The sequence below is a fragment of the Corvus cornix genome, chromosome 2 (genome assembly GCF_000738735.6).
Source record: "Corvus cornix cornix isolate S_Up_H32 chromosome 2, ASM73873v5, whole genome shotgun sequence".
Lineage (NCBI taxonomy): Eukaryota > Metazoa > Chordata > Aves > Passeriformes > Corvidae > Corvus > Corvus cornix.
In genome coordinates, this window is record NC_046333.1 from 53,422,833 (window position 1) to 53,438,896 (window position 16,064).

The 16,064-nt window shown below is 35.9% G+C and overlaps 1 protein-coding gene across 4 annotated transcripts in view; it reads right to left on the minus strand.

Annotated features, from left to right (window-relative positions):
- Positions 1-10,211: 10,211 nt before the first annotated feature.
- The window catches only part of NXPH1 (neurexophilin 1), a 142,485-nt gene continuing 136,632 nt past the window's right edge, over positions 10,212-16,064 (minus strand). For all 4 annotated transcript variants that reach the window (XM_039549874.1, XM_039549872.1, XM_039549875.1 and 1 more), the window contains one exon: positions 10,212-14,403. In XM_039549874.1, the coding sequence (XP_039405808.1) occupies positions 13,642-14,403 (762 nt within the window). In that variant the 3' untranslated portion in view covers positions 10,212-13,641. The remainder of the gene's footprint in view (positions 14,404-16,064) is intronic.

The window sequence follows — 16,064 nt, forward strand, 5'->3', positions numbered from 1 at the left end:
GGTTTTATTTTCTATTTTTCTGTGTTGCTCTCATGCTAGATTTCTTTTTCATAATTACTCTGTTGCTCTTGAGTGTTGCTTTGCCGTATACCACTATGCTTGTCCTTGAGGCTTTCATTTTACAAGCCTACAAGGTATCAGGTGTTTGCTGAGACCAGTTCAGAGAATAATTAGGAGATACACATTTTATCCCATTAATAGGATACAGTAGCACTGAGATAGTTTTTGAGGCACTAGGCAGTATTTCCTTTTCCTTGTCTTTCTCCCTAACCTTCCTTTTTATCCTCCATAATGCACACCTTGAAACTCCCATCTCCATTTAACTAGTTTTTGGAACAGGGACTGTCTGCTTCTGGCTGCACAGTGGGTGAGATCATATATCCCATTATGCAAATAGTAAGCAATAAATAGAAATAAATAAATAAATAACCATATGACAAACGTCAAAAAACAATGGTTCCGTTCCTCTGTTTGCAATCTTTCGAAAGAACGCAACTTTTTGTAGGACTGTTCCTTTTGCATTGTCAAGATCACACTCTGTGTTCCCTGGGAATGGGATGAAGAGGTGTTTAAGTTTCAAAGATGAGGAAGAAAAGCCACCACTAAAACATCCATTGACTATATCTTGTCTCTCAAAAATAGGGAAAGATTTATTCAGCTATCTTGTCTCTTTCTGAAGATTTAGTTACGTTAGTCTATGAGACAGTTACAACTTTATCTATAGGCTGTGATGCCTTTGATTGTAGTAGTATTCATTAAAATCATGGCAGAAAATCCAGAGGCTCCAAAGTGAATCTTAACAAGGATTTTGGTGGTCTTGAGATTGGATATCACATGAACACTCTGATATGCATTTGAGACTGTTCCAAAACGGAGTACTTCAGATAATGTCAGTGCTTTCATATAAGCAAGGAATGTTAGAAATTACAGACCAAAACTTGACCCAGTATGAAAACTCAGAAGACTTGATTCCCTCATAGTCTAAATTTGACCTTGTAACTATGCCCTCTGTGAAAATGGTGTTATGCGACTTGCCTTAACAGTGAAATGCTGGAGCATGATATCTCCTTCTATAGTTGAAAATACACACAAAAGAAAATATGTGCTCTTACAAATCAAACACACTGTACCCCTTAGCAGATGATGTCCAGATAGGTAACTTCAGATGATTGGCAGACAGAGTTTACAGCCAAATCTCTTAGAAACCAGCAATTTAGTTTCAGTCCACAGACCTTTGAAACTACTCTTCATGACTCAGATCATCCGTACATGATTTTTTCAATACACTAAGGGCATTTGATAGTTCAAAGTAACAAAGAAGAACTTGGCTATAATGATGCTCTTCAACTGCTCTTTTCAGAAACTTCAAAACAATGACGTGTAATTGTAGATGAAAAAAATATTGTCATGTCTCAGCAGAACAGCTTTTCTTCAAGTGGAATATGTGCGATAAAAAGCCCTTACATAATTGTCTACAGTAGTGGTGAAGGGGACAGAGGGAAGTGTGGGGTCCTTCACACAGGTCATGCAGAAATACCTTTAGGTAGGAAAAAGAGACAGATCTATCTTCTTGCTTTGAACAGCAGGAAGCAGTATTAGTGAAAAGAGACCATATGGATGCATGAGCTGATGCAGTTCCACATGGAAAAGCTGCTCTGCAGTTGTTGCCTCCTCACAGAAGCACAGTCCTTGGAAAGCAGAGGTTCCACACTTTAGGCTGATGTTATACAGGACTAATAATATCAGAAATATAATTAAGTGAAGAGTGGAAAGACCCTCTTCTAACAGAATTTCTGCAGGAAATGAGTTAATTTGTGCCTATCAGGCTGTTAGGCAATTGAGAATAACTGGTATTTTACTTCCAATACTGAACAACACTGCAAATAAATTCTGAGTATATTGATTAATCAGTGAACAAGTAAATAGAGAGAGAGACACTTTCTTCCACTGCAGTGTAAATGGTCTTCCATTTGTTTTTTGATTAAGCTGTAGGGGTTAATTCACAGATGGACAAATGCACCTTGAAGCCCATCAAGCTTGTCCTTATGATACTGAACCCAAAATTTCATGCTATTCTTTCCTAGCTGACTGACTAAACAGTCCCCTTGAATAGCTAGATCTCCTTCCCCAAAAAACTTAGGCCAAAATTGCCCTTGTTAAGTTGCCGTCTATCAGGAGAGGAGGTAAAGCCTACACTTCTTACAATTTCAAACAGTAAAACTCCAGGATACTTGAAAGCTTCTATTCTGCTTAAGTGCTGAAAAATGAATACCTAACATATACCTAAGCCTTACTTTCCTCTTCTTGAAAACCTTGGAGGTGTTCAGAATGGTAGGCTTTTTCAGAGTGCATAGAACAGAAACGAAGAGAAATCATAGCCTTAGAGAATGCAGGTAGAGTGTATAATTCGGCAGAGTAGGGAACACTGAATTTGGAGCTAGGATACGTCCTCCAGTTTCTAGGCAAGTGATGTAACCAGATGATTCTCATAGAAATGGTGAGGATGAAGCCTGTGTATTTTAAAAGGGAAAACTTTTTTCATTGTTTTGGAGGAAATACAGGAGTGAGGACTGATTCGATTTATACTGCAGCTGTCATGAGATCCAATTTAAAAAAAAAGACATATCTGAGTGTTTGAAGACAACAGCCCAGGAGATGAAGAAGCAGAAAACTTCTTTTACCAGCAAACTGCAGAAACAAGACTGGTGTTAAAGGAAATCACTTCCTCAGTTCCAGTCCAGGATCTACAGAGTCATTCATGTACATTTTTACAGCCAGGTGTGAGCTGACTTCACTTATCCTATCGACTTGCCTCCCTTCAGCCTGAAAGCTGTGCATATTTACCACCTCAGTGATGTTCTCACATTTAAACCCATCACAGATGTCTGTTAGCATAGGAGAGTGTGTTAATACAGCTTCCTCCTCACATTTTGATCAGAGCACTGGCAAAGTCTCTGCCTGCAAGTAATCAAAGAGACCTGGGCCTTTGTTTTCACTCTCTACATGTTCTGATAGCCACCAGAGGTAAACAGAGAGGTGATAGCTAATAGTAAAACAGTGTAAACAGTAGACATAGGTGAGTTTTGTTTTACAAATATTTGTAGTTAAATTTTTACAAAGAAGGATCAAATTCAGATTAAATGATGAAAATTTAATGATCCGAAAACTGAAATGGTATTTAGAGAGCTAAAGTCCTTGTTTTGACAAGAAGATACCATTAACATATCTTAGACGTGTGATGTCCATTAAAATGTGGGAGCTTGTCTTAGAGTTATATAAAAGTCATTTTCCCAAACTGGAACCTCTGATCTAGGCAGTTTTTATTTGTAACACATACATACTAACAGGCCAGAGGTAACAGGTACTTCTAATATATTAAAAAATGTCAGCATAAATCCCAAAGAAACTATGAACAGCATTCTCCAAGGAATTATTTCACTCATTAATATGAGAAGGAATTAGGCCCTTATTAATTGTCACTGGTGTCAAGAGAAATACTTTTCTGCCTTGACTTTACACACAAGAATCTACTTAAAGTTTATGACCTTTCTTCATTCCAAAAGCAGATAAATTATAAAAGTAGCTCATTCCCTCAACACATTAAAGGTATCTCTTCTGGTGAATAATTTGTTGAGTCTTCTGTTTAGTCCCCAGTTAATCATTTCTTTAAACTTGCGTGATTGCAGTCTAAAAACTGTAACTGTAAAAATGTTATCTTGGTTACTCTGACAATGTTAAGACTCCACCTGTGCCATCTTGCAATGATTTACAATATAATTAAAGACTACAAAGTCTATGAAGAGCTGATGTAACTTTGAAAGGAAAAAAGGGGGAGGAGACAAGTGCTTTATTGAATACCAAAATTATTTTGATAAATGGGGGGGTTGGTCTGAAATCAATAACAAGAAATTCAATAGAGACAGGTGCAGAGTACTACACTTGGGGCTTGTCTATACAAACAGATTAGTACAGAAAACTAAAGCATGAATTTACAGTACACTTGCTGCTGCATACTAACTTTTCTTGCTGACACTTTGCTAAGCAGTAAGTATAGCTCTCTGTCATGTCTTCTACTTCACATTTTGCACAGAGCCAGCATTAGTGCAGGCTACAAGCATCCACAGGGGAAGCTGGCATGGAGCAGCTAGTGTGCTGTAAATTTATACCCTATCTTACTGAAATTTGGTAGTTTAAATTCTACCTTAGGCAGAAAAAATCATCAAATGCACAAATAGAAAATGTGGAATTACAGGTTAGACAACCCAACTGCATAAGCAAGTTGTAGTCAGCATAGTCAATGATAAATGATGAAAAATAACTATGATATTGGTATTACATAGAACACTGTTACTAGTACACAGAAAGAAACAGAAAAGAATTATTCAGATTCTGCTTTTCTCACTGTTGGCAAGATATAAGCCAGAATAGTCTGTTTTCTTTGGAGTTCCACACTTGAAAGGGTAGGCAGACTTTAGAGTAGTCAGAGGAATGCAGTCAAACATGCTGTAAGAACCAAGACTGATAAATCCAAAACAGCTATGACTGATGGCTGAGTATGGCAACAGTCTTCAAAGATGTAAAAGAATTCTATAAGACAACTTCCTCCTTATTTTTTCAAGTCCAAGGAGACTTGGAAGAAAATAATTGTTTCATTTACAATTGTGATATTCCATACCAGCAGTTTGGAAGTGTTGATGTATACCATCCTGAAGGGTACAAGACCAAGGGCAACAATGGAAACAAGGGGAAATGGGTTTATTACTCTCATTTGTAACATGAAGACATGTTCTAGGAGTGAGTGCAAGAATAGCAGTAAAAAAGTGAAAGTGAGAGACTTCAAGATTAGCTTCCTTTGAGAAAAGGGCACAAGAACATACAGTTTGAGAACTACTGAGTTTGGAGACAATTTACCTTGAAAGAACAAGAAATCAACTACACTGGAGGGTCCTAAAAAGTATTCACAGACAAACACCTTTCCATGTGGTCTAAGCATTCTTGAACCTTTCTCTGGGCAGAAGTTCAGAATTAAACAGCTTTGCAATTCCCTTTAATTTCTTTTTAAACCTGTAGCAGCCATGCTAAAATACAGACCTTCTAGTGATGTGTTCTTGGCTCAAATACATTCTTTGCAATTAGCTACAGAGCAGCAACACCTATTGAGTGAAGCCTGACAGCAAGTGACTGGGACTCTAATTTTAGATATGAACATTTATCACCCATTTTTCAGTTTCCCATCTAACTTATCTTCCTCGTCTTTGCTATATGTAAAAAGAAATTTTAGTGTTATACTTCTCATCATTGAAAAGAGAAATAAATATAACAATTACAATATATGCAAATTATGCTTATATTTATATTTGTTCTGTTATTATTCATTTGCATTTGCTTACTTAGCTGTCATTCTATGTGCGTCCTAGTTCTCCATATATAATTTTCATTACTGAATGTGTTCTATACTGAATTTACAGCTTGCATGTTACAGCAGGTTCAACCCATCTTATATTAGGACCCAGGTAGTCTAAAAAATAAGCCTTTGAATTGGCTTCATTTCTCTTCCACAAAGACAGCACATAGAAATGATCTTAAAGTGAGAGATGAAAAATCAGTACCTGCTAGAAAAAGAGTGGAGAGTAAATTTATAGTATGCCAACTGGATAAACTAAAAGTTCTGGAAATTTAAGAATTCAAAAGGTCAAAGGGGAGATTACAGTTACAGAAAGTTAGAAAGCCTTCTCTTGACAACTAGCCATCAGTCTAAGTCATATAAGACTGGCAAAAGGAATCCAGTGTAAAGCCTTTTTAAAAATAATGATAATAGTATCTGGGGGAGAACAAGACAAAGTGAAAGGAATAGAATAAGCCTACAGGCTGGCAATTACAACTGTGTATTAGCCTTCTACCTAGAAAGATACAAGGAATAGCGGGAAACTAAATGGAAATAGTGTGTATTTCCTAGCAATTATGCGAAATTTTATTACCGATTTGTTCTACCACCAAGCTAATCGCTTTGCCTTTAGTGATATTTAGACACAGACAACAACTTTTTTTACATTAGTTCCCATCCCTATGAATAAAGTAACTACATTTTTTTCATGGCATACTTAAATCCTTACCTGAGTATTAGTTACAAGTATGACTACCACTTGTTACTTAGTACTTCTAAATGAGTTTATGCAATCACCTCATTAGCTCAATTTTTAATAGAATACATAATTATATATTTCATCTGCTCCTATGTGTAAACACATCAGTGAGCACTACTCACATCTGATCTGGAGCAGACAAAAGGACTTCAAACATAGAGCAAGAGGAAACACACCAAACAGGGAAGAAGGCAGACCAGAAATCAATCAGAAAAGAATAAAATATTTCCTATCTATATGACATCACAGCAGTTAGCTGGAAGTCTAAGTAATGTGCTAATAAAGTTCACAGGCAATTCTTACATCTGTGAGGTTAGAAGTGTATTAAAAATGGGCCTAAAGAGGTAGACTTGCATGAAGTAGTGGCAAAGGAAAGTAGTCACAAATACATCTGAAGACTGCTACTTCAAAACTCAAATGAGAAGGAACATTGGAAAGCAGTATAATTAAGACTGGCTTCTATTAGAAATAATAGTGGAGAGCTCATTAGCAGTGAATTTTTTGCAGTTTGGGACCTGAGAGATACCATTGTAACTATGAATAGGAAGGAATTTCATTAGAGAAAGGTGATGAGACTCTTTATCATTGGAATTCCATCTAAAATACTGCATTCATTTTGTAGTCTTTAACTGTAATAGAGATTGAGGAAATGGGAGTTGTTCTGAAAAGAGTCACACAGTTCTTTTGGAGTGGTTAATGAAAAGCAACTATACAGGTAATACTTGTGCAATTAGCAAAAGGAACTAAATTGGGCAAATTTGTGTGATTCCCATGAATAAATGAAAGGATCTTTTTACCTCAGTAGGAGGAAAAACCTTCTTTTGGGAGTGTAAATTCAGTAACAGCATAGTCTGCAGGGTAAAAAGTAGAAACTTGTTCAGTATTTGTAGAAGAATAGTAGAAGAATTTTTAGAAAATAATACTTCACTGAAAAATGAGAGATTACTTACTAAAACATTTCTCACAGTAATGGCTTTGATTAAAGAAATGGTAAGTCCCTGATGTGCACAGGAGATGTTATAATTCCATAAAATGGGATGGTACTGAAAAATTTTGGTGAGATCTTGAGAAAAATACCGGTCAAAATTTGTGAGTATTGATCCTGTTTTCTGAAGGGCTAACTTACAGCTAACTTACTGAAGTGCATCAGCTAAAGGTTTCAGAAATTTTTTCTCAAGTCATGGAAGATTCATGTGGGAATTCATCTGATACACAATTTGTGTTGCTACTGTCTGTCCACCTTATTAACTGGACATGGCCTACAGGTCATTAGCAAAATAAAGACTAGAGCACTTAATGTCATACAGCTATATATCAGTTTGTTTCATAGAGTTTATGAGTGAACTCCACTGGAGTGTTAAAGTGAATCATGGCTAGATAAATGCATTTCTTATGCCTCTACATTTAAAAAAACACAAACACAAAACCAGAAACAGACAAACACAACAAAATTAACATACAACGAACTCAAGATCACCACAGTCCTGCCAGTCAAGTTCTATTATTTCTGGTTTGTTTACTACCAGCAATCACAGTTCTGGATTCCACATGTAGCCAGTTGAAAAGAATTCCAGAGTACTTGCCTCTGGAAAGAGTATGTTGCAACTGTAGAAACTTCTGTGCAAAAAATTCCATGTTTATTTCCAAGACCTCCCCACTCTTTGACTAATCAAAATACTTTACTTTCACAATAGAAATTTAAAAATGCTTCATAAATATGCCGTAATAAATTTAACAATTATAGATAGCTATTGGATAGTGGAAGAATTAATATGACTTTCTGTTTACACTCCATAAGTGACCTCATTTTTCCTTACCCTACCTGTTTCTAAGTAGGCTTTTGCATCTCATTTTAGATTTTCTGTGACCTAGATGAGGAACTAAAGATCTCATGTTATTTATGCCTCTGCCAAGTCTGGTTTTACTTACTTGTGATGAACATGTCTGTAAGTACTTTCGGCTTTTTCCAGAAACTCAGTAGCCCTTTCATAAAATACTGATTTACTTTTTGAAATGTTTAATTTCCACATCTTCACTGATGTGTATGAACTGCTTCAACTTTATAAATTTTCTTTTGGTGCCTCTAATTTCTTGTTAACAACAGGCAGAAGTTCATTTCACACACCACGTAAGCCTTCCCTCATAGCAATATCTCTACTTAATACATGGCTGAGGTATAGTTTGAACTAGGAATAAATCCCAAACATGCTCCATCTTCCCAAATTCCTTCTTTGACAATGGGATTATGGCTCCCTTAGAATAAAAGTTCAGGTGAGTCATTGGCTTGCTCCTGATCTAAAGCACCTACAAAAAACTACTATTCTTTCTTTATCCCAGAGGCAAACTAAGATAAAGGATTCAAAATTATGTATACCATTCACAGAACATCAGTCCAAGCTCAAGCAGAGATTCACCAGCTGTGTCCTTCAAAGAAGAATTAAAAATTGCATAGGTATTTTCCAATGAGAAAATAAATTCCTGTACAAAACAAGGTAATCTGCTTGCTGGCTTGAGTAATTTAACTAAGTAGCACAGAATACAGGAAACAATGAAAAAAAATAATTTTAACTTTAAGATGCATCAATGATTTTGAAGGGATAATGCTACAAGTATTAGATCATATTGTCAGGTGCATAGTAGCCAAGGAAATACAATATTCCCATAGTCCCACAATTTATTGTATCTTTACAAATGACAGTTTATTTTTAATGAGTGCTCCTCTCACAAGCAGTAAAGAGTGTTAACCATATCCATGGATATTTAGTTTGTCAAATTGATCCAGAAAATTTTTAATCTGCCAATTTACCAACATTTTAGTAAGATACTGCCCAATAAAAAAAAAAAAAAAAAACGAAAAAAGGAAATGTTTTTTTATTATAAAATAGTCTGTTGTTCCACTGTCAAAATATTTTTTGGAAATAGTATTCATATTCATAAACTAAAGTGGTAACCGTAACTAATCAGAAGGGCCAAGAGTGCTTGTATTTCATTGATGTATGTATGAGATTTTAAAAATAATTCTTTTTTGGGAACTGTGTATATTTAACAAAAAAAAAAAAAATCAGAAACAGCATGCTTCAAATTTATAAGTAAAGGGTTCACAAGAACTCTGCAGTACACTGTCTTGAAAATTAGGCATTCTTGGCATCAAAACCATTCCCAAACAGGTATTGTATACATCATATATTATGCAGGTCCTAGCACAACAGATCCTTGATGCAGCCATTTGGGGTCTCTGGCAGTCCTAAGACACGCAGCTGAGCACAAATCACTAGAGAAAAGCTTTTCTTCCTTTTCTAGATGCAGTCAGATACAATTTTACTACCTCTGCCACAGAAGGACATAGAAGGACCCACAAGATGCCGAGACTGAGGTTCATTGTCTTCTGTTGAAGAATAATTCTTCAGATCAGTTGCCTAAGCCTTAGGTTGGTTTTACTGTAAGCTGAGCGGATGTTTTGTAATCCGTTTTCTTCCACAATTCTCTAACACATAATTTGCAGAGTAGTTTATGGTATTCTAACAGATTTGCAATTTGCACCACAGGATTCAGAACTCATGAGGATATCATGACTTAATCAAGGTAAAACTGACCTCTGACCAAATGGATGAATAGTATTACATAAATTTCTGGGCTAACGTGTACAAGGACACTACAATACTTCCACTGTGCTCTCATATAAAGGGAGTTGAAATATTTCTAATTTTACTGTAAATTACTACCATAATTTTCAACAGTTTCTGACATCATTACTTTTTAAGTAAGGGGAAACTTTGAAAAACCATGTCTGTGTAGATGAATTTGTTAGTTTGCTTACTGTCAGTGTAAGAAGAAAAAGAGAGAAAGGGATAAAATTTTACAAGTGATTTCATAAGGAGAGAAGATAGTATATTTTCTGCACCATGCTGAAATATTTTGATAAAATTAACAAGTGAAAGCCTTACAGGTTTCACCATTGTTTAGAACTTTGATCAGTGATTTTTGCAGGTTTTTTTGCAAACTACCCATTTCCTATATCTTCGATTCCTTTTTTCAAAAGCACAGGAACTGACACATAAATAATATCACTGATCCACACAAGGCAACTTTAATATACTAATACTTGCTCATGTGCATGATCCATGTATTTTTCCACCAGAAATTATTGATTCCATTAAAATATCTCTATTTGTGATTTCTCTAGAAAGTGAAAATAAGAGCCAAAGAATGACTTAAAAGTTTTTTAAAAAAAAGGTGAACAGAAACAGTCTCTTCACTTCTTAAAAATAAGTGACTTAATCTTCTTTAATCCTAAAAATATATCTTTAGAGATATACATCTTTATTACTTCTAGAATTAGTGAGTTATAGAGTGGCAACATATGCCTGGCCTAGCACTCCATTAAGGCATTGTTCATGTGCAAGACCCAGATACCCATACATACATTATTTAACTGACTTAACACATTCATGTTCATTAAAATCCTTTTTCAAATGACAAAACCAAAAACATTCTTTAACAAAATTAGTAAACACAAAATGTTTCTCAAAAAGATTGAATGAAATGCAGTGAACTAGCACCTAAGTAATACATTAATCTATTCTGGTATTAAATCACTGTTTCACAACTCAATCACCAAAAGAACTCTTTCAAGTTCAAACTCAAAAATGCCTATGAAGAATAGCAAATTCTTCAAAGGCATAGGACTAATTAATAGTATGACTGACTGTGACGGAGGCAGACAAAATACCAACAACCACAGTTAATAGGATCAAAACCATTGCATGATGAATAGTTCCTTTTTGTATGGATTTTACCTGAAAAGTGGACAAATATTTATATATGAACAGAATGCGTATATTGCATATATTTACGGGAAGTTTTAAAAAATATAGAAAATATTGAAACTGTACCAGCAATAGTATTTCACATCCATTTTCCAGGTATATAAACGAACCATGTAATGCTCAATTGTAATACAGACTGCTAAAATTGTTAATCATATTTAACACTGGAGTTCTACAGACTATTAAATGGAAATTTATATTGAAATCAATAGCAAAATTCCCATTGATTTAATAGACCCAAGATATAACTATTGGCAGCAACACAAATTGCTTTATGGTATATATTCATAACAATTACTTTTCATAGAGCACAAGGGATAAACACTACCAGTTTAATCATAATCCCCGTCCAAGGAAAAAATTGTGTATCTCAGCATATTCCTGAATGAGATCAGAATAGGGACTACATGGCTTGGAAAATTTCTTTCTCCAAATCTGCACACGGTCCAGGGTCACAAGTTTGTCCTGGGAAATGTCATACATAATGAAGAAATTCCCACAAGCGTATCAATTCAAAGAAGCCAAAGCAATAATAATAATATGAAAGTCTCCTCTCCTACTGGTACATCAGTGGGAGAAACATTTACTTTCAATAATGTTATCCATTTGCTTTGTTCCATTCTCATTTAGGTTCTGCACATTTCAGCAAGAGAGGTCCTCAACTGGTAGTTGTTTCAAACTTTTCAGTTCTTGAAACATTAGTGGAGTTTTTACTGGGATTTTGGAGAAGCTGTTCATAATGCTGCACATAGTTGGAAGCTGACCCATATCTGCATTCACAGCTTTGACCCAAGGGCACAGAACCTGGGGGCGAGGGTGATAGGGGGAAGAAAACATTTCCAGGAATGACAATTCTGAAAGATATGATATGATAGGATATACTGAGTTCTTCTTTGGGCAGCCTTCTTTTAGGCATGGACTTCTTACAGTTGCTGGTTTTCTGGATGTTGGGGGTAAAGTATGCCACTATCCACAAAAAAAAAATATATATATATATAAAAGCTATGAGCTTTTTCTTTATAGGAAGAAAATTCCCTAGTACCATAAAAAGGGATCTTCTCATTCCATAGAAATCAGTACCTCAGAGGAGGCTAGAATTAAGGCAAAGACAGGCCTTTGTACACAGAGAGTGGCTCTATGTTTTCCCACTTCTAAATTATAATGACTCATTTTAAACAAAACCCTGCACCTGTAATTTCTTATCGGAGTGGGGGCTTCTGCTTGAGCTAGCAAGACCTTCAGTAATCAGATCTGCTTGCTAGGAAGAGGGCTAGAGAAATTTTTATGTATTCAACATATATATGTATTTGCATACACTCACACACACATGTACTTATACACGCACAAATATGCACACACACAAATTTATAAATAGATGTCTATATATGTACATATGCAAAGAGACAATATTGAAAATCATATTAGACTTGGAGTGTTACCCGCTTGTCAGAACTCTTTAAACTACTATCTACACAGTACATATTGAAACTCAACTTTAAGATTTTTTATTTTTATGTACAGTTCATTTTTTTCCTCTGGAAATAAAATATCTAAATACAGACAGACTGTAATGTTGTATATGTATAGCTTTCAACAATACTTTAGCTGAATAAATGCTTTGTACATAGTTCTGTCTTTTAATGGAGTTTACAGCTACATTGATAAAATGGATTCCTCATTTCCTTGATTGTTTTAACCAATAACAAGCAGAGAGACAATTACAAGTTAATATTAATAAGCAGCTCAAATAACACTGGTTAAATTATGTACAATACAAACCATTCATACAAATGAAGACTAGGATATTGAATTTGTTACAATATTTTGTAATAAAGATAAGACAGCCACTTATAACTTACATGTTCTCTCTCCATCAGGCATTTTCCTTCTTAGAGATCAGTTGCAGTTTTTAAGTAGTTTAGCTGGTCTAAACTCAAACAAGTTTAAAGAATCAGAGCTTAAAGAGTCAGAGAAACATTAAAACAGAATGTCTGCTCACATGTAAATTCCAAATGTTTGCCCATCTTTACTAGAAACAGGCTTGTTCCATGGAAAAAGAGCCACCACCACCACCTTGAATGTGCCTACTGTGTGCTGGGAAAAAGTCATGACACTTTGCTGTGTTCATATAATAGGGAATACTGAACTCTAAACACACTTTTTCCCCATTTTTTACAAGTATTTACTCCTACAGTATTATTTACCAGTACAGCTACTCCAAGCAGTAGAATGCATGAGTGGGGATTATTGATTGGCATGTACTCAAAGGACTTTCAAGGAGACTTCCATAACAGTCTGCATTAGAAACCTTGTACTGTCTAGTTAATCCATTTTGCTTGATGATAGGTTATGTTGAATCCTTAGATATCAGACAATGAAAGATTTCTTAACAGGAATCTCAATAATGTGCGCCGAGAAGTGTGTGTGTCTCTGTGTATGTGTATGGTTTTATTTCAAATCCATAGTGATTTACACCTAGATTGATACATGGAGCTGACTGGGTAAAAATTACATTAGATTGTTTTCCACTAACATATTTGTAGCCATTTGACATCAGCAGCAGCAGGTAGACACATTCCAGGAAATAGATGTGGCCTTCCTCCTTGAGGTTACAGCCCTGTCATTCGACCTCTTTTATTCCCCAGGCTTCAGTCTCAGACATGAGTTGGTCCTCACCCTGAAGGGAAGTAGGGTGTGTCACTGTGGTAGTTGTAATCAGGACACACTTTCTGTACTAGTTTATAATCTGTACTATAAAAGGAAATGTAAATACAGATTACTTTAAAGGGCTTGGAGCAGAGCCATGACACGTGACTCTGGGTCTGCTCCTGATAACAGGTTTTTGAAGGGTCATAGTTGCAGAGTGTATTCTTGGTAGCCTTGTCAACCTTTTCATACTCGATTCGACAGTTAAAGGACTTGGAATCTTTGGCATCAATCACTGTCTGTTGTGCCAAGTCAAATTCCACTATTTTCGTAGGGGGCACTAGGCTCACAGATACATTCCCTTGACCAGTGGAGTTATGCCTGAAGTAAACACTAAACGTCCCATTGCCATGGTCAACGATTTTCCCTGTTATTAACAGATTTAGCTTCACAGTCTTGATGTTGGAATGAAAATCTCCCCAGCCAAACATTTTCTTAAATTTCCCAGTTTTGACGATGGGCCGTCTCTTTGCTCTGGGCCGAGGCTCTTGCAGATCTGTGGAGTTCCTCAGCCAGTCCCAGAGATCTTGCTCAGAATAAGTTTCTGGGGCATCATATCGCAGGTTCAAATCTGTATCATTTTCCTTTCCACGAAAAGTCTGTGACAGCAGTCGGCTGATGGACAAGTCTTTGCTACTTTCCGTCCATATGTGCTTTAGTGTGGATTTGGAGCTTCCTGATTTTAGAAGTTCTGTTTTTCCTCCATTTGTTAAATTTGCACAGGTAACCTGAAAAAGAAGGGAAGAAGAAAGAAACAATATATTTAGGTATGTGATACAAAACCTATCATTTCCACCTGAGACCAAAAAGACCAGATTTCCAAATCATAGAGAAATACTTTTTTGAGAAATTAAATTGTATTATGCTACTTAGTAAACTAAGAAAAATGTCTGCTTTCCTCCACTTTCCAAGTAGTTATTACTAAGTTCTCCTTTGCCAGTTTTTTCCATTGGACTTTAGATTTAATCCCAGACATTCACATTATTCTTCTGTTGTGATGTCTGGAAGTGATGAATGTGTAATGAATTACTACAAAAACTGACGTACACAGTCTTGTCATCCTTCAGGCTGTATGTGGCTGTATGTGGCATCTCAGAGTTCTTGCTTGAATGTTCACTCTGCAAAGTTGCTGTGTCTTCCACCGTCAGAGTCACATTCATTTATTTTTGCTGCCCCTGGAGTCCACTGTCAGGGTGCTGTCTGGGTGGTGCCAGCCTGACCATGCTTGGAGTCCATGTCATTATGAATCTAATAATAATAATACAATTTCCCTACTCCTTTTATGAATACTCATTGGTCTGTGTTCTTGACTGGGACCTTCAGTCACAACTACAATATAAATAACAGAATAATTAAAATTTTAATGAGGTTTGAGTCGACAGCTGTACATACTGTGTACTCCACATCAGTTAATGCAGGAGAAGTCACAGCCTTTTCTAATAATCCCTTACAGGCAGCTACTGATTTGTCTTGTCTGTATCTGGTATGACAAGTATTTCTCCTTCCTCGCTTCGCTTCTTTTTTCACCATTTCCTCCCCAAATTAAATAGTGATCTGTGTAAGACATAAAGCCTTTTGTGTATTTACAAAAAATAAAAAATACATATAGGCACCAATTTAAAAGCAGTAATAAAAAAATCCTGCAAAATCAAATTTTAAAGAACACAAAATCTTGCACCAAGTTCCTACAAAATCATATATTTCAGACATAATTTTTCACAAAATTTACTGTCAGAGCAATTTGTCTTATTTATATATTTTCTCTTTGCTTTAATTGAGTGGAAAACAGAGAACAGATGCAGTCTCGCAGCTGTCTAACATGCAGCACTGGCAGAGAGCTCTGACAGAGCGGAGCTGGGAAGACTAGAATTCGTGCAGGCAGTGAGTGGATGGAAAGGGACTGACAACGTGTGTAGTCCCATTCCCCCTAAAATTTGCACCACACACTGCCCGATTTTTTAACATTTGCACTGTTCCGAAGAGGCCATCAAGTCTCTTATTTCCCTTTTCATGGCTACATATGAGATTTCAAATATTCCTCTGTGTTTTGGCACTGATTTATGTGCTTCTATCATACTTGCAGTTATATCTTTCTCTTCACTTAAAAATGAATTAAGTGCACTCCATACCCAGGAAACCCATTGGAAACCAGACAGTATTTAAATCATGTCCCCTCCCTACTGGTACAACTGGAGGTATATGTCACAGAGGATATCTATCACAGCATGGCCTTTTCATTTCTTAACAGTCATGAAATTGAAACACACTTTCATTAACTTCAGTAGTTTTTCAAGGTCATTTGAAGGCACATACATAAAATCAGTCTAAATTGTCTTAATACACTGATCAGATAAGAGATCTGCCCCCAGCCTTTTACAGCAGATAAATA